Below are 27,316 nucleotides of genomic sequence, written 5' to 3' on the forward strand. Positions count from 1 at the left end.
ATTTAAAAAAACGTAGTCAGGAAGGGGGTAAATCCTTCCGGGGCTGAAGTGGTTAAGCAGCAGTAAAATAAACCGTATTAAAAGTGAAAGGCAAAGTTTGAGTGGTCTATGAGTCCGTGGAGTATAATCTGATCTGATATCAATTCAGAATCGCTGACTTTCATAAATGACTCTTAGAATGTCTTTATAGTTTCAGTGGTAAGGGAGAGCTGCTGCACTGTAAATGCAGTCATCTTTTTTGTTTCTCTTTAGGCTAGGTTCACACTTGTGCGGCTCTGTGTCCCACGTTTTGCATGGGCACAGCAGCACATTAATTTGAATGGTCTGCTGTGCCCCCTGAAAATGCAGGGGAAAGATCCCTCCCCTTTTCTAAACATGCACCCTGCACAGAAACCGCAAGTGCTGTGCGGTTCCCAAGGCAGTGAGAGCATGCTGCAGTCTCCAGTGTGTGGGGGGGTCATTAGGATTAATGGTACCCCCATGCATCTCCTAAACTGCAATGCATTTTTGCCTGTGAGAGTTGTGGGTGCCGGCACAGATGTGATCCCCCAGTGGCAACCACCCGCACAAGTGTGAACATAGCCGATAAGAGGACCTTTACTAAAATAACAGAACCAAAGGGACTGTAGGGTATGCTGATGGTAATTATTTTAACTACATTTATATATCCAAATTACAAGGATTCACAATCTGTCAACCAGTATTTAATGACACAGAATGAAATTACAATTTGATAGACACCAAATATGATATGGCTCTTATGCACATTTTACTTAAGAGGCCTAATGTATACCATCGGCCTGTTGGGCATTGTAGCATAGGATTGTTTGGTGTATAATTGATTGGGATATTCTCATAATTTATTGTATTCACTTTTTGGAAAATATTCCCCCAATGGAATATGAACCAGAGTTGGGCTTTGTTTAATAAAAAAAAATCAGATCAGGGTGTGTACACTGCTCTGCTAGACTATTTGCAACATGGCATTGGTCATTTTATGACAGGGACTAATTAGAAATAATTAGAGGAGTCGGCTAAAAATGTAATGAACTGACAGAATTCCATCTAAATAATCTGCTTTGTGTCAATGTGAAAACTGGACTGTTTTCCTTTCCTAGTGTGTACCTTTCTGGCTGCCTAGATCAGACATTAAATTTAATTCTAACCGTTCTGTTACCAACTTGCAAATTTTGGGTGGTAGAACTGTGTGCAGGATGATTTCCCCATTCTTTCTGCACCATTTGGGGTTGTTAGAATTTAATATTGTCACAGATGGTAGCCCCATTGTGGTAGCCACAATCAGGGCTGCTGTCAGAAATCACAGGGGCCCTGTACAGCCTACCTGACAGGGCCCCCCTCCTTTTTTATCTTTTAACAGCCTTGATGGGCTGGCCTTTGGTGACATATAAGGGGTCTAAACAGACCCCTGATGTCTCACATTTGAGACAGAGAAAGGGACCGAGGACAGAGATTCCCCAGTTTCTTTCTCTGTAGCTTTAGGAGAAGCCAGAAGAACTGCAGGGGGAGCCACAAGAGTTGGCAATAAGGCAGTACTGCCATTGCTCCTGCTCGGGCCCCCTTTTTGAACTGATGGGGCCTAGGCCCTGTACAGGAAGGCTGGCTGTACTGCCTTATCAGCGGCCCTGGCCACAGTTCATTGTTCAATAGGATTTATGTACTAATACAATAGAGACCCCAGAGCAGCTTTAAATGGAGGTAACATTGGTAGTATCCATATTTCCGGTAACAGAAATGAACACATATTATAGGGCTTATTTTTATTATTATTAATCTTACTATTACTACTATTATTTCTATGATATTTTTGGGGCTTTGCTATCTCCATGTAGTAAGTCAGTATTGCCATCGCAGAGTTAGTATCTTCTGAGCATTGCTATGTATTTGAAAACAGATATTTTCAAAAGCTTGTGAATGTCTTTAAATAAAGTAGATTACATTGCACTATTCCACTGCATTAAAAGGTACCATATCAAATTTGTTATTGTAGTTATACAAAGTTATACAAAGTTATTGTATGTTCCATTTGCACCATTAGGCTCGATCTATGCATGTTGCTTTTGAGCGTTTCTGCAGTGTTTTTTGCGGTGCTTGCTGCGTTTTACCGCGTTTTTGCCACGTTTTGCGGTTTTTATTTTTTACATCTTTTTTTACAGTGCGGTTGCTTAGCAACCAGCTATATACAGTGTAAAAATGTAAAAAAAAAAAAGAAAAAAAAACGCAAATCGTGGCAAAATCACCGTAAAAAAGCAGTACTTGCATTTTGGATACGGGTTCATTGACTTCTATTACATGCAAAACGCTGCATTTTGCATGAAAAAAGTTTCCAACCCTTTCCAAAAATGCAGAGGCACAAAAATGCATTGATGTGAACATGTTCCATAGGAACCCATGTTAAAAAATTTCCCTGCATTTCTGCAAAATGCAAAATACATAAAAAAACACATTAGTGTGAATCAAGCCTTAGAGGTTTCCTTCTTCAACTGACATATTTATCCACAGAACAAACTCCATGTGCAGCTCTGGTTTATGGTGTATGATGTCGGTGCTAGTCAAACGAAATGTCCAAAAAATGTCCAACTCCTATTATATATCAATATCTCTGCAGGTGGTACAGATCTTTTGTGATTGCTGTCCTCCATACATGGATGGGTACATAAATAAACTGTGCAGATCATGTGACAGTTTGACTCCAAGTATTGCAATTTGGCACCATTACTAGTGAAATTACAGCTGTCTCTATGCAGAGAAAATAAATATGCATGTGTACATTTTCTGAGCATGTATAGTACAATGAAGGAGAAGTATTTTATCCAATTTTTGCTTTGCAGGCAATACCTCTCATCAACCGTGCTCAGATCATCAATGATGCCTTTAATTTAGCCAGGTCAGTTATTAAGTTTTAATATTTGCATTGAATGTTCTGTGCCTAAGGTTGTCATCCACCCTGGCATTTCGATTGGCATGTTTGCGAAGGAGACAGCAATCCCCTTTTTCCATTCCATTGGCCGGCCTTGTTTTAGTAGTTGCAGATGCTACTGTGAGTAATGGGGTGACATTACCCAATAGTGTAGACCCTACTCAGTTTTGATCTCTATTATATGAATGAAATCAGTAGAGAGAAAGATACACTGGGGGCATTTATCAATGTTGTCCCATGGCGAGGCAATGTTAAACACGAGCAATGAGACACATTTACTACAAGGTCACTAATTTTAGTGGCACTGTGACAGAATGAAACCTGACCATGGCCATTTCCTAACTGTGCATCTGATTAATTAAAATCTGCCCCATCTACAGTGATAAATCTGTCCCTGACCTTGCAACTTTGTCACAGTTGGCTGCCAGGGATTACAGGTGCAAAGGTCGCAAATACACAAAAATACTTTCATAAAGACTTTGCTAAAAGAAAAGAATAACTTTGTTACTAATTTACTTTATAAATATCCCACAGTCAGCGCATAATTGTGTCATTATAGTCAGGGCCCCTGTAACGACATGCTCGGCGACCCATCGCAGTTTGCTACGGAAGTGACGTTCCGTCGCTGCCATCTTGCTACACCCCACACTGGTCCACAGTAACAATACACTAAGAAGGGGGAAAGCAGACATGTTGTTACACCCACCGGAGTTTTGCATTTTACACATATTTATAACAGTAAAGTCAGTTTATATAGTGAAATACAGGACTTACAACTCCGTCTGACTACTTAGATCTTGAATTTTAAATGCTGTGAACTTCTGTCAGATTAGCAAACCTGTGCCGCTGCTTTTAAAATTCAAGATCTAAGTAGTCAGACGGAGTTGTAAGTCCTGTATTTCACTATATAAACTGACTTTACTGTTATAAATGCGTGTAAAATGCAAAACTCCGGTGGGTGTAACAACATGTCTGCTTTCCCCCTTCTTAGTGTATCCTTACTGCAGATGAGTGTGGGGTGTAGCAAGATGGCGGCGAAGGAACGTCACTTCCGTAGAAAACTGCGATGGGTCGCCGAATATGTCGTTACACCATTGCACATGGGCATTCCGATCAGAGCCACCTGTTTTTTTTTGGGCGGATCTGAACAGAAGCATGTTAGTCTATGGGCAGGCAGACATGCAACTGTTTACATTCAATTACCTCTGAGTCTCTCTAGGTCCAAAAACATCTGCGTCCTTTTCCATTTATTTTAATTTTTTTACGTAAATGTGATGTATTAGTAAAGCCCCATACACTCTATGAGAAAATTGGGCAAATGATCATCTGGTTTTCCTTGATGTTTCACAGCAATTCGGAACCAAGGGTGGAAATAACGTACAAAAATTCTCGTACGACAAAGGTTTTTTATCTGTTAGTTGTTGTTTCTGATAATGCGCAGCCTTTCGTATGGACTATTTATCGCACGAAAATCATACAAAAATGGTACACATTAAATTAAAATTGTTCGTTCTGTTCCCATATGAGAAAAATTTTGGCGTTTGTCCCTTTGGAAATTTTCCTTCGGAATCAGCTGTCGGAAGTTGTGTACACACTATAAGAAAATTGTACGATCGTTCCTTGGACAAAAATGTTCACCCGATTTTCATAATGTGTATGGGCTATAAGAGGTTGTAAATGAATGCATTACTATTTATATCTGCCTGTCTATAGACTGAACATGGCTCAGCTATGGCAGGAAAAAAAAAACAATGGATCATTTAGCTCTAATTCAGCAGGGGATCTGTCCTTTCAGGCCCTATACAAGTGGGTAGGTGCCGTGTGGTGGAGCGGGCAGAAAACACCAGGTGCAAAGAAACAGAAAACAGGAATATATTGTAACTAAAGTTTGGCAATATACAACAAGTCTGGCAGGAAGACAACCCACTCAGGAACACTCACAAGATGTAAGAGTGATGTATCAGGGGTGTTGACAGTGTCTATCCCAAGGAGCAAAATGCGGCCTGGCCGGTCTGTACCCAAATGGGAAGGCTTCCAGCAATGATGGCGTGTCCCTGCACTTTCCCTACTCCTCCAGAACCTCTCCCTAATGCTAGGCACTGTCCTTGACAGACAGGTGACTTGTTTTCATACTGAAAGATGAAGTTCCCCTTCATGTTCAGCTTTCTAGTAGAAGCCTGAAAGTTTTGTGCCAATATTGACTGGTATTTGGAACTGTTCATAATTCCCTTTACCTTGACTAAAGCCCCTGTTCCAGCTGAAGAAAAACAGCCCCAAAGCATGATGCTGCCACCACCATGCTTCACAGAGGGTATGGTGTTCTTTTGGTGATGTGCAGTGTTGCTTTTGCACCAAACATATCCTTTGGAATTATGGTCAAAAAGTTCAACCTTCAGACCATAACACATTTTCCCACATGCTTTTGGAAGACTTCAGATGTGTTTCTGCAAAATTTAGCCGGGCTTGGATGTTTTTCTTCGTAATCAAAGACTTCCATCTTGCCACTCTACCCCATAGTCCAGACATATGAAGAATACGGGAGATTATTGTCACATGTACCACACACCCAGTAATTGGCAGATATTTATGCAGCTCCTTTAATGTTGCTGTAGGCCTCTTGGCAGCCTCCCTGACCAGTTTTCTTCTCGTCTTTTCATCAGTTCTTCAGTTCTTGAATGTCACTGTTGTGCCATATTTTCTCCACTTGATGATGACTGTCTACACTGTGTTCCATGGTATATCTAATGCCTTGGAAATTATTTTGTGTCCTTTTCCTGACTGATACCTTTCAACAATGAGATCCCTCTGATGCTTTGGAAGCTCTCTGCGGACCATAGCTTTTGCTGTAGGATGCGACTAAGAAAATGTCAGGAAAGACCTTCCAGAACAGCTGAACTTTATTTGGGGTTAATCAGAGGCACTTTAAATGATGGCAGGTGTGTACTGACTCCTATTTAACATGAGTTTGAATGTGAATAAGTCTGAACACAGCTACATCCCCAGTTATAAGAGGGCATGCACACTTATGCAACCACATAATTTTATTTTTTTATTTTTACTTCCCTCCTTCTAAAAGATTTCAGTTTTTTTTTTTCAGTTATAATTTTATTATATCTTTTAATGTGGCAACACTGAAGAAATGACACTTTGCTACAATGTAAGGTAGTGAGTGTACAGCTTGTATAACAGTGTCAATTTGCTGTCCCCTTGAAATAACTCAACACACAGCCATTAATGTCTAAACTGCTGGCAACAAAAGTGAGTACACCCCTAAGTGAAAATGTCCAAATTGGGCCCAATTAGTCATTTTTCCTCTGCAGCGTCATATGATTTGTTAGTGTTACAAGGTCTCAGGTGTGAATGGGGACTTGGGGAGCAACTGTGTTAAATTTGGTGCTATTGCACTCACTCTCTCATACTGGTCACTGGAAGTTCAACATGGCACCTCATGGCAAAGAACTCTCTGAGGATCTGAAAAAAAGAATTGTTGCTCTACATAAAGATGGCCTAGGCTATAAGATGATTGCTGACACCCTGAAACTGAGCTGCAGCACGATGGCCAAGACCATACAGCAGTTTAACAGCACAGGTTCCACCCAGAACAGGCCTCGCCATGGTCGACCAAAGACGTTGAGTGCACATGCTCATATCCAGAGGTTGCCTTTGGGAAATAGATGTATGAGTCCTGCCAGCATTGCTGCAGAGGTTGAAGGGATGGGAGGTCAGACTATCAGTGCTCAGACCATACGCCGCACACTGCATCAAATTGGTCTGCGTGGCTGTCATCCCAGAAGGAAGCCTCTTCTAAAGATGATGCACAAAAAAGCCCAAAAACAGTTTGCTGAAGACAAGCAGACTAAGGACATGGATTACTGGAACCATGTTCTGTGGTCTGATGAGACCAAGATAAACGTATTTTGTTCAGATGGTGTCAGGCATGTGTGGCGGCAACCAGGTGAGGAGTATAAAGACAAGTGTCTCTTGCCTACAGTCAAGCATGGTGGTGGGATTGTCACAGTCTGGGGCTAAATGAGTGCTGCCGGCACTGGGGAGTTACAGTTCATTGAAGGAACCATGAATGCCAACATGTACTGTGACATACTGAAGCAGATTATGATTCCCCTCCCTTTGAAGACTGGGAGGCAGGGCAGTATTCCAGCATGATAACGACCCCAATCACACCTCCAAAATGACCACTGCCTTGCTAAAGAAGCTGAGGGTAAAGGTGATGGACTGGTCAAGCATGTCTCCAGACCTTAACCCTATTGCGCATCTGTGGAGCATCCTCAAACGGAAATTGGGGGAGCGCAAGGGCTCTAAAATCCACAAGCTCTGTGGTGTCATCATGGAGGAGTGGAAGAGGACTCCAGTGACAACCTGTGAAGCTCTGGTGAACTCCATGCCCAAAAGGGTTAAGGCAGTGCTGGAAAATAATGGTAGGCACACAAAATTTTGACACTTTTGGCCCTTTCACTTAGGGGTGTACTCACTTTTGTTGCCAGCGGTTTAGACATTAATGGCTGTGTGTTGAGTTATTTTGAGGGGACAGCAAATTTACACTGTTATACAAGCTGTACACTCACTACTTTACATTGTAGCAAAGTGCCATTTCTTCAGTTTTGTCATATGAAAAGATATAGTAAAATATTTACAAAAATGTGACAGTTTTTTTAAGTCATCACTACAGGCATACCCCACTTTTAAGTACACAATGGGGTTTATTTACTAAAGCTGAAAAGTGCAAAATCAGGCTCACTTCTGCACAGAAACCAATGAGCTTCCAGGCTTTATTACAAACGCTTAATTGAATAAGCTGGGGTTAGAAGCTCTTTGGTTTCTTTGCAGAAGTGAGCCTGATTTTGTACTTTTCAGCTTTAGTAAATAAACCCCATTGTGTACTTAAAAGTGGGGTATGCCTGTATTTACCAAGCTCAAAAATATTTAGCTCACATCAAACACTGCCTGTTTAACCAGGCCCATTTCCAATAGACTACATCCACTTACCACACAATAATCTACTATCTGACTGTGGAAGTGGCCTTGCTATTGTCTGGTGGTCTCCTATGACCCCCATCTGATAGTACTGTATTTATATAATTGTCATATTTAGATATTTTAGAGATTGTAATGTATTTTTCATATGTTTTTTAAATATTTTTTTTTATATTTTAGAGCTAAACATGTAAGCACAACAAGGGCACTTGACACCACCAAATTCCTATCCAAAGAGGTTGAGTACATGCCTTGGCAGGCAGCCCTGGGAAGTCTCAGCTACTTTGTACAGATGTTTGATCGTACCGAGGTGTACGGACCAATGAAGGTAACCAGCCAGCAGGGATTGTGTCACTAATCATTGCCTTATCACAGCTTACCAATTTAGGTTCCTCTTCAAAAGGGCCAAAAGAGTGCAGACATCATAAATGATGAGCCACTGGTGCAAAAGATCTCAGTTCCAGAGCGTCAATCCTCGTGCCATATTCACATAGAAGGAAAAAATTTTTTTGTTTGGGGAAAATTTTAGCTTTCAAAGCAAATTTATGTTTAGGGGTAAGCATGCAATTTTTTTCCAATACCTACAATTGATGCATGCATACCAGTCACAGTTCCGAGCCCTGACAATTGAGGCCCAGCCTTGGAAAAGTCATGACAGGATGATTCTTTAACTAAAACAGTGTCAATAACCTATAAAGAGTTAACTCCTGATAGGATGCTCCGATGTAGGGAAAAATGGCAGCTGGAGGTACCAAACATAGGAAGACTGGGATGACATTTGGGACCGCCCATTTAAATACCTAGTTTCAGCTAGAGATAGACTGATACATTTCAAATTTCTATACCAAATTTACTATACCCCAGCCCAACTGGTGGGGATTTACCCATCTTGCACAGTGGTATGTTGGAGATGCACATACTTCCCTGCCAATTTTGAACATATCTTTTGGCATTGCTAAGCCATTAGTGCTTTCTGGAAGGGGGTCCTGAAATGCATAACTGATATCCTTACCATCCCGATTCCGCAGTCCATCTCTGTTTGTCTTCTAGGTTTAGTGGATCCTGTGGTCCCGGCTAATGCACACAGAACCCTTCATAATGTTTTATTATTTTAGGCTATTCTGCTGCATTAGAAAAAGCCGACTCCTCCAACTGTGTTCTTCTGGGAGGGATTGATTAATTAAATGATCCCCATCTATAAAGCCACCTATATCCAGGGATCAAGTCCTGGGGAAAAAAGTGTGGGAACTCCCACCCAAGATCCACTCCCCACCAAAAAAAAAAAAAAGATACGCTCATATGCACGAACACTTCAAAAAGTGGTATTTTTCATCCAATTTTCGTATAGTGTGTTTTTGAAGATTAACTGTTATCTGATTGTGCTTCCATGCAAATGGGAACATCATGTTCTGATCTTTATTGGGGAATTTTATTTTGTATATAGAGTGTTTATGTGGTGAGTTATCTGGACAGAATGCTTGGGGAGATAGTGATGTGTTCCTGCTTAGGAGATGTATGTTAGCTTGGGGGGCTGCAAACTCTGCAGGGCTCTAACACACACTCGCTGCTATTCCAACCCCTCACATATTTCCACATTAACTTCCCTCCTGGCATTAAACTTTGCCAGGTATTGTGCTCAGCTTACCACCCCAAACTGATGTTCCTCCCTCATCTCACCTCTCTCCCTGCTTGTCCTGTGAGCAGAATAGCTGATCTACCTCTCAGCTAGACCTAGACCTGATCTACCCGTCAGCTAGCTGTGATTGACAGGTAGATCGAAGCGGAAGCTGTCATGGGGCCCCCTACTGGCAATGCCTGAATGGTCAGGTGTACGGTACTTAATATTGTGGGCAGCTGCTGGTGTAGCACCTGTCACACAGCTCGCATACTTCAAAGTCTTGCAGGACATGGCTGCTAATGGAACTGAGTTCCTGTTGTGGAAAAAGTACAGGAACTCCGTTCCCATGCGTTCCTGCAGGACTTGAGCCCTGCCTATATCTCCAGGGGTTGTGAAATTTATGAAGGTTTGGCAGGCATGGCTGGACTCCTCCTCTACTGTAGGGTGATTGTAGGATAAGGAATGCAAAAAATAGTAGATTTACTCTTGTGTGGCAGGCTGGACAGGGGCTAATATAAGAAAGATTGATAGATAGTTTAACATTAAGGTCCTCTACTTCGATAATATCAGAGATAACTTTCACAATTATTGGCTCAGGTGTATGTGACATATATAGACCTGGTGATCTGTGGGCATCCAGCTACTACACACTTGATATGAGAACTGAATTAAAGGCATACCCCACTTTTAAGTACACAATGGGGTTTATTTACTAAAGCTGGAAAGTGCAAAATCAGGCTCACTTCTGCATAGAAACCAATGAGTTTCTAACCCCATCTTGTTCAATTAAGCTTTGGTAATAATACCTGGAAGCTCATTGGTTTCTATACAGAAGTGAGCCTGATTTTGCACTTTCCAGCTTTAGTAAATAAACCCCATTGTGTACTTAAAAGTGGGGTATGCCTGTATCTAGCTTTAACGCTCCAGTCCAATGGGGCTTCAGGATTGGATGGGAGACCGATTTGGGTTTGATTGGGTGGGGGTGGAGGGGAGTTTCATTAGATAGTTAGGAGTATTTGTGTTTTGTTGCACGGCCCTGCATGGCCAATTTACAGCGAATTCTACTGTAGTCGCCAAATGTTGTTTTGTTTAAAGCTGTAAAACTCAATAAAAATTATTTAAAAAAAAAGGGGGTAAGCATGCGGATTAGTGCTTAATTTTTTTTTTTTTGGGGAGGATTTTTGTTGACACGCAATGCTTATACATCTCTTGGAGGGGAGGCGCCATTTAATATCTTTGCCTGGGAGCTGGATGGCCTTGTCCCGTCATTAGCCATACCTCTCCTTTAAAGTTGAACACTTGGTCAGAAACTTCTCAGCACGCAACCACTGCCACAGACAAGTAAACCTTCCTCTCCAACACCTAAAAATCAATTGTTCATATCACATAATATATGGCCAGCATAAACTAAACCTGTAATGTTTCTCTACAGGCCTACATGAGACAGCAAGTTGCACCATTGTTTTTCTATTTTAAGAACAAGACGAATAACTTTACTGAAAGAATGACAACTTTAACAGAGCAGTAAGTACTATAGGATGTGCATCTTCTTAGGTGCTGAGTTTTTAAAAATTCAGTGATAGTTGTAGTTTTTGTTTGTGCAGTGCAGCCTGCTTTAAAGAGACCCTGTTACCAACCTAAACCATTGCAGGCAAAAGCACAAAAATGAAGTATTTTAAATATTTACTTTAATATTTTAATATTTTAAATCTTTACTTGCACTGTTTTTCCTTTTCATATTTTTTTAACTTTCACTTTTCATGTGCTTTTGTTAGGGGGAGTTTTTTCCCTATCACAGCCTACCGCCCCCTTACACGCCATAACCCTTTCCTCCTCTGGGAGTATCAATTCTCTGTGTTGGCCCAGCTCCTCCGTCTCTCCCCTCACCTCCCTACATAAAATTGTATGCGCCTGCCAGGACAAATAAATAAATATACAGTGCAGCGCTAAATCACTCTTAACAAAATGAGTGCATAAATTAATAAATAAAATGAATATTCCATAATAAAAATAAAAACAAACATACAACTCAAAACTTTAACCAATATACGCAGTGCAATAATTCATAATGTCCTTAATAAATATAATTTAAAAAAGGTCCCATTTCATAGCAGAAGAATTCCCAGAATGAACAGTCAATAGTGCATTATTGTACATAGTGCGTAATAGTGCAATTCTGTGCTTACATAGGTAAAATAGCCTCCTACCAAATAATATGAACCATATATATATAAAAAATAACGGTCAACAACGCTTGTTAAGTAAATTCAGCATGTAAAGGTGTCTCCACAATCCAGTGCACATCACCAACCTGTTAACACTTCATACCAAGTGAAATAATCAACTTCTTACCCCACAATATTAAATGGTCATAAGCTTTTTAAATGCAATGGGATCGCCCCACGCCACAGTTCCTCCGACCATTCATGGCAGCAGTTAACAGCACCAAATGGAAAAGCAATAAACAAATATCATAGCATAGTATGTTCCAAAGTTAGCTTCTGTATTCCAGCATATACATATACAGTTACAAAAGTTCCACTGCTGCTACACAACATCAGTGTTGTATAAGTATATAGGGGAATAATGTAGAGCTTCACTTGAATGACAGCTCTGAATTTTCTGGGGCTGGTGACATCATATCCAAGATTGGGGAAACCAGCGGCAGTCTTGGGGCTTCTGGATGTCTACACAAGGGAAGCTTTTACAGATCAATAAAATACAATAAATACATTAAATGCACATATAATCTTATGCTAAAATTAATGGTGTGATGACAGGGTCTCTTTAACCACTTCAGCTCTGGAAGGTTTACCCCCATAATGACCAGGCCATTTTTTGCGATACGGCACTGCATTACTTTAACTGGCAGTTGCGTGATCATGCGACGCTGTACCCAAATAACATTTATTTAATTTTTTCCTACAAATAGAGCTTTCTTTTGGTGGTATTTGATCACCTCTGTGGTTTTTATTTTTTGCGATATATAAAAAAAAGTCAATTTTGATAAATATATATTTTTTACATTCTGCTACATAACACTCTGTAACATATTTTTGGTAAAAAAAAATCCCGATACATGTATATTGATTGGTTTTCACAAAAGTTATTGCATCTAGAAAATATTGTTTATTTTTTATTTTTTTACTAGTAATGGCAGTATTGCGGTGGACAAACCGGACACCTAACTGACACTTTTTGGGGACCAGTGACACGAATACAGTGATCAGTGCTAATAAAATATTCACTGTCACTGTACCAATGACACTGGCGGGGAAGGGGTTAACATCAGGGGCAATCAAAGTGTTAAACGCGTTCCCTGGGAGTGCTTGCTGACTGTGGGGCATGTGCTTTGACTGGGGGAAGGTAAATCAGTACATTCCCCTCTCACAGAACGGCGTTCTGCTTTCCTCCTGAACGATCAGCAATTGGAGATTGCATCAGCTGGACCTGCTGATTGGCTCCCTCTGTGTCCAATCACAGTATATCTGCGTGGGGCAGTCGCTAAGAGGTTAAGCACAGTGCAACTTAATATACATACTAGGATACATTTTTATTTAGTGGACTATATATTTATTTAGCCATACAATATTAGCAGTGAGTATTTGATTGCCTGTGATGGTTTAAAAGGATTTTTTTTACTTGTTACAACAAAGTTCACTATGCTTAATGAAGGTTTTTTCTTTTTCCTGATCAACTCCTTGTTTAGCCATTTTTACCATGCTAATTTTCTTGTGTCTTTGACTGTATGGTCTTGTATATGGTTCATGTTCAAAATGAAATGGGCTTATTCAGGGCTTTTTTTCTCAGAGAATAGGTGAGGGAACTCCTCCCTTCTGTGTCACCCGTTGACTCCGCTCCCGACCCACCTCCGAGCACCGTTCCTTGGTTCCACACGTTAGCCACCTCCCAGTACCACCCCTTTTAGGCCCCTTTCACACTGGGGCGGTATTCAGGCGTTACAGCGCTAAAAATAGCGCCTGTGTAGAGCCTGAAAAAAACCGGCCCCTTTCACTCCAGTGTGAAAGCCGGAGGGCTTTCACACTGGGGCGGTGCGCTGGCGGGGCGGTGCGCTGGCAGGACAGTGGAAAAAGTCCTGCTAGCCGCATCTTTGGAGCGGTGAAGGAGCGGTGTATTCACCGCTCCTAAACCGCTCCTACCCATTGAAATCAATGGGACAGCGCGGCAATACCGCCGGCAAAGCACCGCTGCAGCGGCGCTTTGCGGGCGGGTTTAACCCTTTTTCGGCCGCTAGCGGGGGTTAAAACCACCCCGCTAGCGCCCGCAGACCGCCGCTAAAACGACAGTAAAGCGCCGCTAAAAATAGCGGCGCTTTACCGCCGACGCCCGCACCGCCCCAGTGTGAAAGCAGCCTTAATGATAACAAGAAAGGCAGTGAAATAGATCTAGCAACAACGGACACCACAGCAACAATGGAGTCCCAACAGTCAGCATCAATAAACCTTCCAGCAACATTAGACTCATCCCCCAACAGTAGATCCATCCCAGCAACGACTGATCCCCCTGCAACATAAGGCCCACCCCCTAGCAACAATAGATCTCCCATCAGCAACAATAGGCCTCCCAGCAACAATAAACCCCCTGCAAAAATAGATCTCCTCCAGCAACAATAGTTTCCCCAGTAGCCAGCATCAATAGACCCTCCAGCAGCCAGCAACAAAGACCCCTCCCTCAACAATAGATCCCTCCCAGCCACATAAGACCCACTGTAGCAACAATAAATCCCCCCTGAGCAACAGAAGACCCCCCCCCAGCAACAATGGACCCCCTTCCTCTGCAAAAATCAATTCCCTCCAGCAACAATAGATTCCCCAGCAGCCAGCATCAATAGATCCTCCAGCACACCTCAGCACCTCTTGCCTTTACATACATTCAGTTCTGGAGGTGCCAGAACTGCATTCCCACGTGTTCCCGCTGAAAAAAGGCCCTAGGTTTATTTATGTTGGAGGAAAAACACAGGCGCTTTAATCAGACCATTTACCTAGATTGAACGCTGACTGGATGGTATTTTGTTTTGATGTGGCGTAGTGGTTAGCCTTTATGCATTCCAGCCATGGGGTCCTTGGTTTGAACCTCAACCAGAACACTACATGGAGTTTGTGTGTAGATCCTGTCCTTGTGTGGGTTTTCTCTCAAACTCCATAGACATGCTGGCTGGTTAATTAGATCTTGTCTACATTTCCACTGGTGCCCTAGTGTTGGAGAAAGCCAGAGTACCCATAGGAAACCCACACAAGCACAGGAAGAACATGTATACTTCATACAGGAATTGTCGTGGTTGGGATGTAACCTGACTTAGCGATGCAAGGCAGGATTGCTAACCATTAGGCCGCTGTATTGAAATACAGTTCCTGTTTTTAATATGGCAGCTTGGGGCTCACCCAGGCTAACTGTGGCAAACCTTTAGGTTTACCTTAGAGCCAACAATTATTTTACAATGTCCAGCCTAAAGGCTTGAGAAATCACCAACCAGGGCAAATTCGCAGTGGGGGTACTTAAGGTACTCACAGCTGTTGCCTTGAAATTTATTCATGCCAGCTGCTGCACATCACATTGCAGCAACATGAGCGGCAATGCACCATTTTGTGGCTGTGCACAATGCACGTTATAATCAGCAATATACAGGCATACCTCACGTTTAAAGCGGAGGTCCACCCTAAAGTGGACCTCCGCTCATCGGAACCCTCCCCCCCTCCGGCGCCACAATTGGCACCTTTCAGGGGGGAGGGGGGTGCAGATACCTGTACAGTACAGGTATTCTGCACCCACTTCCAGGATAGCTCTCTGCGGAAAGGGGCGTAGATTACGCCCCTTTCCGCAAGTGCCCGCCCCTTTCCGCAACTGCCCCGCTGTCTGCTGGGAAACACACAGATCCCAGAGGCAGCGGGGACCATCCTTATTGCGCAGCGCGATTCGCGCATGCGCAGTAGGGAACCGGGAAATGAAGCCGAAAGGCTCCATTTCCTGATTTCCATACCCAAGATGGCGGCGGCAGCACCCGACAAGACGATCTAGAGACCGGCTTCGGGTGCCGACATCGCAGGCGCGCTGGACAGGTAAGTGTCACTATTTTAAAAGTCAGCAGCTGCAGTATTTGTAGCTGCTGGCTTTTAAAAAAAAAAAAAAACGCGGAGTCCCGGCGGACTCCCGCTTTAAGTACACAATGGAGTTTGTTTACTAAAGTTGGAAAGTGCAAAATCAGGCTCACTTCTGCATACAAACCAATGAGCTTACAGGTTTTATTACCAAAGCTTAATTAAACAAGCTGGGGTTAGAAGCTCATTTGTTTCTATGCAGAAGGGAGCCTGATTTTGCACTTTCCCACTTTAGTAAATAAACCCCGATGTGTACTTAAAACTGGGGTATGCCTGTACATAGATGTACCATTCAAATGAATGACACCGTGGGGGTTATTTACTAAAGGCAAAGCCACTTTGCACTGCAAGTGCATTTGAAAGTGCATTGAAAGTGCACTTGGAAGTAAAGTCGCTGTAGATCCGAGGGGGTCATGCAAGGAAAATAAAAAACATAATTTTAGCTTGCACATGATTGGATGATAAAATCAGCAGAGCTTCCCCTCATTTCAAATCTACCCCTTAGATTTAGAGCGACTGCACTTCCAAGTGCACTTGCAGTACAAAGTGAATTTACCTTTCGTAAATAACCTCCCATATCACATCAATGCATGTGAAGTGCATACCTCCCAACTTTTTGAGATGTGAATGAAGGACACCTATCAGCAAAAGTATGCAGGTATTGGACACACCCCTTGCCATGCCCCCTTAAAGGAGAATTGAACAAAAAAACAAGATTGGTTAAAACCACAAGTGCGAAAACCACGACTACTCCTTTATATTGGCTTTTGGAATTTACAAATGCAGCAATTTGTAAATCAGATGAAAGGTTTAGCGCTGGAAAGCCCTTTTTGATAGATAAAAAGTGCATTTTATATACATCTATGTAGCACTAACCCCTGAAGGAGCTGCTGAATTTTTCTGGGCTTACCGATTACCTCCTCCAGCTCATACTCGTTGTCCTTGTCTAGGGGTTCCCAGGGTTGATAACCCAGTAATTGTAGAGACCACACTTGAATTCCTTGTTAGGATTTTTATTTTGCATAAAACAGTTGAACAAACTCAGTCTCTAAGTTGGGAATAGAGGGTATCAGGATAAAGTTTAGCTCAGGTGCTCAGAACTGCTGACTTCAATAAAAGTCTCTCTCTCTGTACACAGTCCAGTGAACAGCCGCTCGCAACTGGATTCTTTAACTGTTGGATAAATCCTTAAGTTTGTGTTTAGCAGCCAACAGGTAATTCTAGCTTTTCAAAGTCTCTCATACAGACTTGGTTGGAAACCAGGGCTGGACTGGGACAAAAATTTGGCCCTGGACTTCATCCTGACTGGCCCACTTTAATTTTGCAAACACGCACAAAAACAAGTGAACAAGTGAAGTGGGAGGGCTAACATCATATAGGAATATTGCTACATCCTCATTGGCTGGAATTTTAGAAACCGGTTTTGCTGCACAACCATTGGCTGCCTTTCAGCAATGCAGCAGTGCTGAGGCTGAGCCAGGTTGCGCACTATGAAGTGAGGCGATGGGCATTGCAGATGACGGGTCTCTCTCATGTCGGCCAGACATGGCCAACCCTGATAGCCACCCAAGCCTCCCCTCCCCCTTCACTGTCCATTAGCCGTTCTACTTTATTTCTATTATAGGCTGTACACAGTGGTGACTCTAGGAACAATATATATGGGCACATAAGATACCACAGTCAAAACTAGGGGGGGCAATGATAATTTTTCATGGTATAACTACTTGAAATCCAGTGACATACTGGAAAATGTAGTGTATATAGTGCAGGAATGTGGAAAAGAAAAAACTTGGATAAAAATGTGGCCATACACAAGGGCAAAATGGGGCTAAACTAACTATAGCAAGCCGTTCTAGATCTAAGCTAAATGAATAAGGCCTTCACCCTTCACCATTACAAATTGGCAGCATTGTCAAACTGCACTCCCTATAATGCGTGGACCTCATTGAGCTGCTATAAATCTCAATGCCTATACCTAAAATAATGATATATTAAATATCACGAATAGAAGTCTCCCTGAAAAGCTCCACAGAAATATCCTTCTGCATCCACAAAAAAAGAGTTTAGCAGCAATCCATCAATATAATGTACATATCAGCCAACACTGGGCATATACAGAGGGGATCTCATGCAGTGTACATGGTCTGAGGAAAAGAAAATGAGTGCATCCTAATACTGCTCTTATTAGACCTGTCAGTAGAAAGCAGATACTTTATTCCTTATATCAATTTACCGCAACCCATGAGAGCATGGAGCAAGGGCCAGATCACACTGCTGCGATGTCAGAGATCGGATGTGATTCACACCGCACTGCAGTGAAAATCACATGCGATATCTGTGCGATGCGATTTCAGCCAAAAAGATTGTATGGCTGAATTTGCATCGAATTTGCACAGAACCATTTTTTGTCCGCAGCAGAATTGGATCGCATGGGTGTTCACACCCATGTGATCCGATTCCTGTCCGAGTTTGAGGATTGTACTGCGATTTGTGAACTGATTTGGGGGTGTCAATAACTATAATTGACACTCCCGGCAGTTGGCATAGGGCAGTGTGAACTGCTGCCTGGAAACATGCGATGCAGGAACCTGCAGTGGATTCGCAAGGTTCCCACATCGCAGCAGTGTGAACTGAGCCCTAATAGATCATTGGAGAAATAAATGGTTTAAACGTATAGCACATCCATAGAGACCCAGCCAATGCTGCTTGTGACTTGACTAGAGTCCCGATGTGTTTCTTATCAATAGCATAAGATACTGGGCTCTACTATATGATAAAATAATGTTATCTCTCCACATTTCAAACACATCCTGATTACCCTCAGGTAATGATTCCGGACACTCAGATCAGCCACACCAGAGCCCCAAATTGAAGGGCAATACAGCAAAACTTGCAAACCAAGATAAGGGGAGAGAGAAGCTGCCAGACTAGAAACGAACCCCTTCAGTCACTATGGAGGGTGACTGCACTGTTACAAAGTTAACCCCTATGGCTTCCCAGCTTTCATTCAAAACTAGTTTTGTTTAATGTTACAGAGATTACCACTAAAACTGATCCTCACACATTTTTCTGATCCATTACCTTGTACATTGATCTGGTGTTGCTGATGTCCCCTCAGGCTCACTTGTCATATTTCCTCCTGCTTTTTGCTTGTTTCCCCCATTGGTCAAAACTGTGCTGTAGTTCGGGAGCTAGAATGGGTATGCCTGATGTCACCTGACATAGTGGCAGCTGCCTGCAGATCCCGAACAGCAACAGATAGCAGGGAAACGAGCAGTGGGGACACAGGCATAGGAAGGTCTGCTCTCCCTCTGGGGTCCCTCAGAAAACACTCAGGCAGTGCAGAAAAGTCGGGCACAGGCAGCAGAAGAACAGGATCTCACATACAGCACTTCCTCTCTAAGAGCATGACCCCGGAGCAGAGGAGGAGGTGGGTGGAGCTAAGCACTCGGCGCGGAGGAGGAGAAACTTAAACCCTGCTCCGCTGTGAATGCTGGGGCCGTCTCAGCCTCCTTCTGTGTCTGACGTCACTGGTTGCTACACGCTAGGCGGCAGGTGGCTAGCAACCAGTTTGGAAATCTCAATTGAGAGACAAAATTTGTGCCTGTGTCAGCTATGTGGCGGCCAGAGGAAGATGCGGGGCGCAGGTACCCACTACAAAAAACAAGAAGAAGGCATTTCTGTCACTGAAACAGGCCCACTGAGCCATCGGCCCACCGGGAAACTCCCGGTAGTCCCGATGGCCAGTACATGCCTGTTGGAAACTTAGTTATAACTGGAAGGATAGAGGTAGGAACTTTTCTTACTGTACCAGAATCTTTCAGCCAGTCCGGCGATACTGTAAGAATTGTGCATTCCGTCAATGTCCATAGCAGCTCAGCTTCCAGGCTCTTACCGAGCAGCCAGCCTTGTGCGTGGCTCTCTTACTGAAGAGTCCTGCCCTGGTCACATGTAGAGTTGCTGGGCCTCTCCAAACCCGAGACGGCACCGGAACACCTTAGAATCCTCCTTCCAGTTACTGTGCCTCGAACTAGCCAGTTCTGAGGCTTGGAAACAGATGGATCCGCACCCCAGGCCATGAGGGGGCCCTGGGGGCTGGTCAGGACCAGGACCACGGAGTCGGCAACAACTCCTGGACCGGAACCCAGAACCACGTGACTTCGCCACCTTAAGTACCCTCTCCCAGATTACACAGTGAGACAAACGCACCCACTGATTGGCTCCGATATGAAGATTGGTACCCAATGCGTCAAACCAGACTGCGTTCTAAAGCCTCCCACAGGTGTGCAACCCCACCTATGACCAGGCAGAACGTCTATACAGCCCAGGCAAACTGCGGCCAAAGTACAATTTAGCACAATTAACCCCAAAACGTATTATAGTTTTGAGCAAAAACTAAATTTAAATACATAGCGCGTACTCGTTAGGAGTACCGGCGCTACATCTATATAGATCAGCCCAAAATGAGGGACACATGAGGAGGAATGAGGGACAGAAGGACATTGCTCCAAATCAGGGACAGTCTCTCAAAATCAGAGACAGTTGGGAGCTATAGAAGTGTATTGCCTCAGGTTTTACAGTAAAGCAAGCATTACCTCAGCTCTATAGTGTGAATAGGCCCTCAGATGTTCCCGTCCATGGACATGCTAGGATAGCCTGCAGATGGATGCATTCTCTTCCAGTCCCAGGACACAGAGCACAGAAACTTTCTAAAATCACTAGGCAGACCTTGCTCTCTGTTTTGGGCCCTTACACCTGCCTCAAGTGGCATTCATATAGGGTAGTAGTAGGCCTTCTCGCTGCACTTCTTCAGAGCCTGCCACAGTGGAATGTGGTGAGCCTTTAACATTAATGAAATGTCAGAAATATGCTTTCATTTTTAAGGCCTCGATCACACAGGATATACTACGGTGTACACTTGTGTGAGGGTTGTGTTTATCTGCATGGGGATACACAGGCGTCCTGTGCATTGCCATTCAGGCAGTCCCAGTCATGTCAGTTGGGACACAGCAGCTGCATGGACACAGAGGCTGCTCCCAATTTGACATTTGTGCAGATGAGTGTCCCTGAACAACAACCGCACCCAGGCAGATGTCAATTTGGGAGGAGAGGTTGTGTCTGTGCAGCTGCTGCGTCCCAAATGACATGAATAGGACTGTCTGCATAGCAATGAATGGAACACCCACGCATCCGCTTGTGAGTAAACACGGACTTCGCACTGGTGGAAACCCCATGTGAACAAGACCTAAATGTGGAGGTGTTATCTGATTACTGTGGAAAAGCATATTTTCCTTTCAACAATTTAACATATTGCTGCCACTGTTATCAATTACTGTATGTTTTTGGGTTTTCACATAATCATTCTAAGTATTTAAAATCATTTTCCTGAATATCTTGTTAGTTGTTTTTTATCATTTTCTCTACAGATACGCTGAAATAATTGCAGTCAGCACAGCCTGCGCCTATGGCATCACAGAATGTAGAGAACTAGCAACTCAGCAATTCAGGGATTGGATGGAAACAAATGTGAATAAGTATGTATTTACAAAACCAACAAATGGCTTCTATCTACAGTTAGACTCCTTTCACACTGAAGGCAGTTTTCAAGCATTTTAGCGATAGAAATAACACCTGAAAGTGCCTAAAAAACTGCATCTCATGCCTCCCCAGTGTGAAAGCCTGAGTGCTTTCACACTGGGGTAGTACGCTTGTGGGACGCTACAAAATGTCCTGCAAGCAGCATCATTGGGGATATACATTGCTCTTACACCACCCCTTCCTAGTGGAATGCATGGGTAGCACTTCCGGAGCACCTGAAAATCGATTCAGAAGCGCCACAACACAGGCGCTTTTAACCCCTTCTTCGGCCGCTAGTGGGGGTTAAAAGCTTCTCTACTAGTGGCCGAAAAGTGCCACTAAAATGACATTTGTGGCCGCGGTGTGAAAGTAGCCTAAGGCTTAAAATACACCACTTTTACAGGCTTCTGCAATTTTTTTTTTATGCCCCTCTATGTTAGCCTGTGTGTCCATGCACACATACACTATATTACCAAAAGTATTGGAACACCGGCCTTTACACGCACATGAACTTTAATGGCATCCCAATCTTAGTCCATAGGGTTCAATATTGAGTTGGCCCACCCTTTGCAGCTATAACAGCTTCAACTCTTCTGCAAAGCCTGTCCACAAGGTTTAGGAGTGTGTCAGTGGGAATGTTTGACCATTCTTCCAGAAGCATATTTGTCAGGCACTGATGGTGGATGAGAAGACCTGGCTCTCAGTCTCAGTTCTAATTTATCCCAAAGGTGTTCTATCGGGTTGAGGTGCAGGCCAGTCAAGTACCTCCACACCAAACTTGCTCATCCATGTCTTTATGGACTTTGCTTTGTGGACTGACACAGTTATATGTAAATGCAGGAGCTGAACTCCATCTTCACAGTCATCCTTTTCAGTACTCACCACCTGTCTGGAGGAGATAAAGGTATGGATGGAGCAACATTTTTTGCAATTAAACAATTCAAAAACTGAAGTTACCATGATTGGCACTTCTCATCAGATTAAATCATCATCCATAACCAGTATTACTTTTTCTGGTTTTAAAATCCCTCTTTCATCAACAGTTACAAATCTTGGTGTAAAAATTGACTCTCAACTCAGTTTTGAAGCACATGTAAATCACCTATGTAAGACCTCTTTTTATCATCTTCGTAATATTTCTAAATGTTGCCCTATTCTTTCCCTTTCAGATGCTGAAAGGTTGGTTCATGCTTTTGTGTCCTCCAGACTGGATTACTGTAGCGCCCTTCTCATTGGGATTCCAAGAAAGAGTCTACAGAGGCTTCAATACATCCAAAACTCTGCAGCTAGGATCCTGATGAGAGTGCAGAAACATGAGCATATTACCCCCATTCTTCAATCACTTCATAGTCTCTGCTAGGATTGAGTATAAGGTTTCTCTCCTTACACACCAATGCATACATGGACATACAAAATATATCTCGTTCCCTCCGCTCAACTCATCTAAATCTTCTTCAAATTCCAAGAACTAGATTGAAGACAATGGGAGATAGGGCTTTTTGTGCTGCTGCCCCACGTTTGTGGAATGCCCTACCTGACAGTCTGAGGGCCCCTCAATCTACTGATTGTTTTAAAAAAGGACTTAAGACTTTTCTTTTTAGCAGTTTTTTGTTCAAGTTAGATGTTTTCTTTTGTTGTATTGTTTTTGTAACCTGTAGCACTTTGAGATCTTTTGATGAAAAGGGCGTTATAAATAACATTTATTATTATTATTATTACTGGTCCAAATCATTTGGTGGAGGGGGGATTATGGTGTGGGGGGAGGGGGGATTATGGTGTGGGGTTGCTTTTCAGGTGTTGGGCTTGGCCTTTTAGTTCCAGTGAAGGGAACTCTTAAGGCATCAGCATACCAAGACATTTTGGACAATTTGATGCTGCCAACTTTGTGGGAACAGTTTGGGGATGGCCCGTTCCTCTTCCAACATAACTGCACACCAGTGCACAAAGCAAGGTCCATAAAGACATGTGTAGCACTCTGGTGTTTAGGCAGGGTTGCTAAGTAAATTTTGTTTCCCAGGCAGTAGATGTAGTTGTTCTGGACTTGCTGCTTCTCTCTTCTGTCGCTAGGTGGCGTTATGCTGATGAGATTAGATGGACAAGGGCTTAATAAAGTCAGGTTATGAATGGAAGGGATGTCTCAGCCAATGGGCACGGGTTTCTTTAAGCACCTTGGCTTGCTGGGAGAGCCTATTTATTTGTGTGGAGTCAGGTGATCGGGGTTCTGTGCCACCTGGTTGGCTGTCTGGGTGAACGTGTGTTATGCTTCCCGGGGCTACTAGGCTGGAATCCTGAGGCCTATCCTGGAGACATCTGGCTGCTAGGCTGTCTGGGGGCCCATCCAGAAGCAAGAGAAGTAGCTCAGTATTGGGACAGCAGGATTGGAGTCTATCCATAATGGTTTAGCTGGACGTGGAACCAGCTGTGGTCGGAGGGGAAGTTATCGCTACTAAGGGACCATCTACCTTGTTACCGGAGACCACGTAAATGAGCTGGAGCCAGTGCCAAAGCAGTCTTCTCACAAACCGGAGACAGTGAAGAAGTGGGAAAACTTCAACAAGTGCCAAGCCAGCGACCCAGCGGGACAGCAGAGGTAACGCTTGAGGAGCATCAGTGAGTGCCAAGCCAGGGACCTAGCAGGTCAGCAGGGGTGACGTTTTATAAAGTATCTGTAAGTGCCAAGCCAAGGACCCAGCAGGGGGTTACGCTTGAGGAGGATACAGAGTTATGGAAGTGGAAGAGCTCAGGGGATCCAGTGGCAATTGGGTATGAGAGTCTAGTCAGAGACTGGGAGCTCAGTGAGTGAAGATCTACAGTGAGAGACTGTAAAGTGTGAGGAGAACTATTCTGTGTTACCAATTGCCAAGTACAACTACCGTTAGTGAGTGTTACAAGATTGTTGCCATAGGAGACAGCGGTCCTACTTTTACAGAATTGGTGTCCGGCTGGAGGCCTTCCACTGTATAGCTGTCTACCTATAGAATTCTCAGAGTTTGGCTTTTATCATTGCATCTACTTAAGGGTGTCCTGGCCCTAACCCTCTCTCCCACAGTTCTGTTAAGAGACAATAAATCTCTCTTGCATTTGAAAAGTGTCTGGCGCCCATCACTCCATCCTTCATTACACCCACCATGCCTTGTAACCCACTCTACAAAGACAGATGTCAGTCTATGCCTGACTATGGAGGTCACCATTAAGCTTTTGGAGGTCTGAGACCTTGCTACACATGGATGATCGAGTTCTGACCGCAACCTGATAGAACACCTTTGGGATGAATTTGAGCGGAGACTGCGAGCCAGGCCTTCTTGTCCAACATCAGTGGCTGATCTCACAAATGCTCTTCTGGAAGAATAGTCAAATAATCCCATAGACACACACCTAAACTTTGTGGACAGCCTTCCCTGAAGAGTTGAAGCTGTTATAGCTGCAAAGAGTGGGCCTCAGTATTGAACCCTGTGTGTGTGAAGATAGGCGTACCATTACTTTTGACAATATAGTGTATGTATTAACACAAGATCTTTTCCCAACTAACAGAATTCCGTTTATGCTGTAGTCGTTTAATTTCACAGCTTTCATTGTTAAAATAACATGCATAATCCCTAATCTGACATTGTTATACAGCAGAATGAACACATTTGAATATAACTCTGGTACTGATATACAAATTATACCTCAATATCATTTGTATGTATCCACAGAATTCATCCAAACCTGCGATACACTATTTACTGCAATGCAATGGCAAGAGGGGGAGAAGAAGAGTGGAACTTTGCATGGCAAGAATTTAAAAAGACAGAAAATGCACAAGAAGCAGATAAACTGAGAACAAGTCTGGCCTGTAGCAAGGAACCCTGGATCCTTAACAGGTAAGAATTCCTTTAGGATATGCTGAACAGTTTAAGCCCTTGTACACACGGTCGGAGAATCCGTTGGAATGTGTCCTATCGGAGCGTGTTGTCGGATAATCCGACTGTGTGTGGTATGCATCGGACTGATTCCGTCGGAATATCCGTCGGACCCAATTTTCCAACTTGTTGGAAATATTTTCCGACAAACTGGTCCGATCAGACCTACTCTGATCATGTGTAGAGAATTCCGATCGGACAAAGTGCCACGCATGCTCAGATCAAATTCCTACACCAAAGCTATTGGCTACTAGCCTGAACGTAGTCCCGTCGTAACAAAATAACGCCATCACGTTCTGAACGATCGGATTTTCCGACAACTTGGTCTGACCGTGTGTATGCAACAGTTTTGGACACAATCCGTCGGACAAAATTCAACGAATTTGGTTGGCAGAATGTCCGACCGTGTGTACAGGGGCTTAGACAATATTTACTGAGCTGGAATGGATAGTTATAGCTAATGCTCTTCGGCTGCCTTTTCATAAATTTCCACCATGGCTGTGATCAGGGCCGGGAAAAGGGGTGGGCAAGAGGGTCAACTGCCCTGGGTGCAATTAATTGTTTATTACAGGGATGGGGCGCCCTGACCCCACCCTAAGGTAAGGGGGGGGCGCAGTTTGGCATCTTTGCCCTGGGCGCTGGATGACCTTGTCCTGGCAGTGGCTGGGATCATAAATATACCTGAGCACCTTGTTGCATGCATCAACCCCTGGGAACCTTTGCTATTCCTCTAACTCTCTCTTTTTTATTTTCCCCTTTACCTTCTCCTAAATCTCTTCTCAGTGGCTTTACTGGATTATGCAAAGGTTGTCTTTCCATGGCGCAGAAAACAGAGCTTTTTTCAGTGGGAACGTGGGGGAACTCCGTTCCGGCACCTCCAGCAGGGGCTTGGGGTGTGCTGGAGGGTCTATTGATGCTGACTGCTGGGGATCTATTGTAGCTGGGAGTTGTAGTATTGCTGGGGGATGCATCTATTTTTGCTCAAGGGGGATCTCTTGCTTTGGGGGGTTTTATGTTGTTGGGGGCAATCCACTGTTGAGGGGGGAAGGCCTATTGATGCTGGCTGATGAGGGACCTATTGTTCCCAGCAGGGGTCTTTTGTTGCTGGGGCAGATCTATTGTTGCTTGTGAATATCTATTGTAGATGGTGGGTGTATTATGTTCCTGGGGGAGGGTCTATTGTTGCTTGGGTTGTATTTTGTTGCTGGGGGGTGGGTCTATTGTTGCTGGGAGGTCTATTGTTGCTATGAAAGATCTATTGTTGTTGGGGCATTTTTTGTTGCTGGGTGGGGTCTAATATTCTTACAATTTACAAACAAATTACTTTACTTTGTAAACACCCCAAACTGAGCTGTACAAGAAGGTGAACAGGGGGGGAGGTGCTCAGTGGTAGGTCAGGGTGGAGATAGTATCTGCACCTATTCTTTGAGAAAAAAAAACTATGAGTAAGCACTACGTTTAGTGTGAAACGCGTCAGTTGTTTTTGGTTCTGTATTACTATGCTGTGACCTTGCTTTTTGGCACTCCCTTAGCGGTTTTCTCTTGCTCTTGAGCTATGACTTCCAGTCCTTGAATCATCGGCACCTAGGACTAATTCTGAAAAAATCTAGAACTGTATAACCTTCTGTCCCTGAAGAAGACTTTCACTACTCTTGTTGAAACGCGTTGGATTTTCTTCTGCCCTACATCCATAGGCAGTTGATCAATAGGTCATCTCTGGGTTTGTTACAATGCTGTCATGTGCTATGTGTTTGTCTTTTATTGATCCATTTTATCAAATTTTTCAGAAATAAACGTTGTATATTTTTTATATATACCATTTACTGTTTCTGGTCCGTTAAAATGCCAACTATTGCAGAAACCTTTTTTTGTGCAATGGTAAAAAAATGCACTGTCACTGTATAAATGACACTGGTAGGGACGAGGTTAAAAAGAGATTCCACTGGAAACAAAAATATTAAAAGCCAGCAGCTATAAATACTACAGCTGCTGACTTTTAATAAATGGACACACACCTGTCCCAGGGTCCAGCAATGTCGGCAGCCGAGACCGATCAATTGCTTGGCTCTCGGCTGCTGCCACCATTCTCGGTGAGGGAATCAGGAAGTGAAGCGTTGCGGCTTCACTTCCGGGTTCCCTACTGTGCATGCGTGAGTCATGCAGTGCAATGGGA

The 27,316-nt window shown here is 43.5% G+C and overlaps 1 protein-coding gene across 1 annotated transcript in view; it reads left to right on the forward strand.

The window, feature by feature from the left end:
• Positions 1-27,316, forward strand: part of LOC143964141 (aminopeptidase N-like) — a 133,592-nt gene that overhangs the window by 75,253 nt on the left and 31,023 nt on the right. The window contains exons 14-18 of the mRNA XM_077473836.1: positions 2,850-2,905; positions 8,111-8,258; positions 10,981-11,072; positions 21,091-21,198; positions 24,937-25,104. Coding sequence (XP_077329962.1) covers positions 2,850-2,905; positions 8,111-8,258; positions 10,981-11,072; positions 21,091-21,198; positions 24,937-25,104 — 572 coding nt within the window. The remainder of the gene's footprint in view (positions 1-2,849; positions 2,906-8,110; positions 8,259-10,980; positions 11,073-21,090; positions 21,199-24,936; positions 25,105-27,316) is intronic.

This window comes from Lithobates pipiens, unplaced genomic scaffold (genome assembly GCF_037356315.1).
Source record: "Lithobates pipiens isolate NorthernLeopardFrog02 unplaced genomic scaffold, aLitPip1_a1.2 Scaffold_8, whole genome shotgun sequence".
Lineage (NCBI taxonomy): Eukaryota > Metazoa > Chordata > Amphibia > Anura > Ranidae > Lithobates > Lithobates pipiens.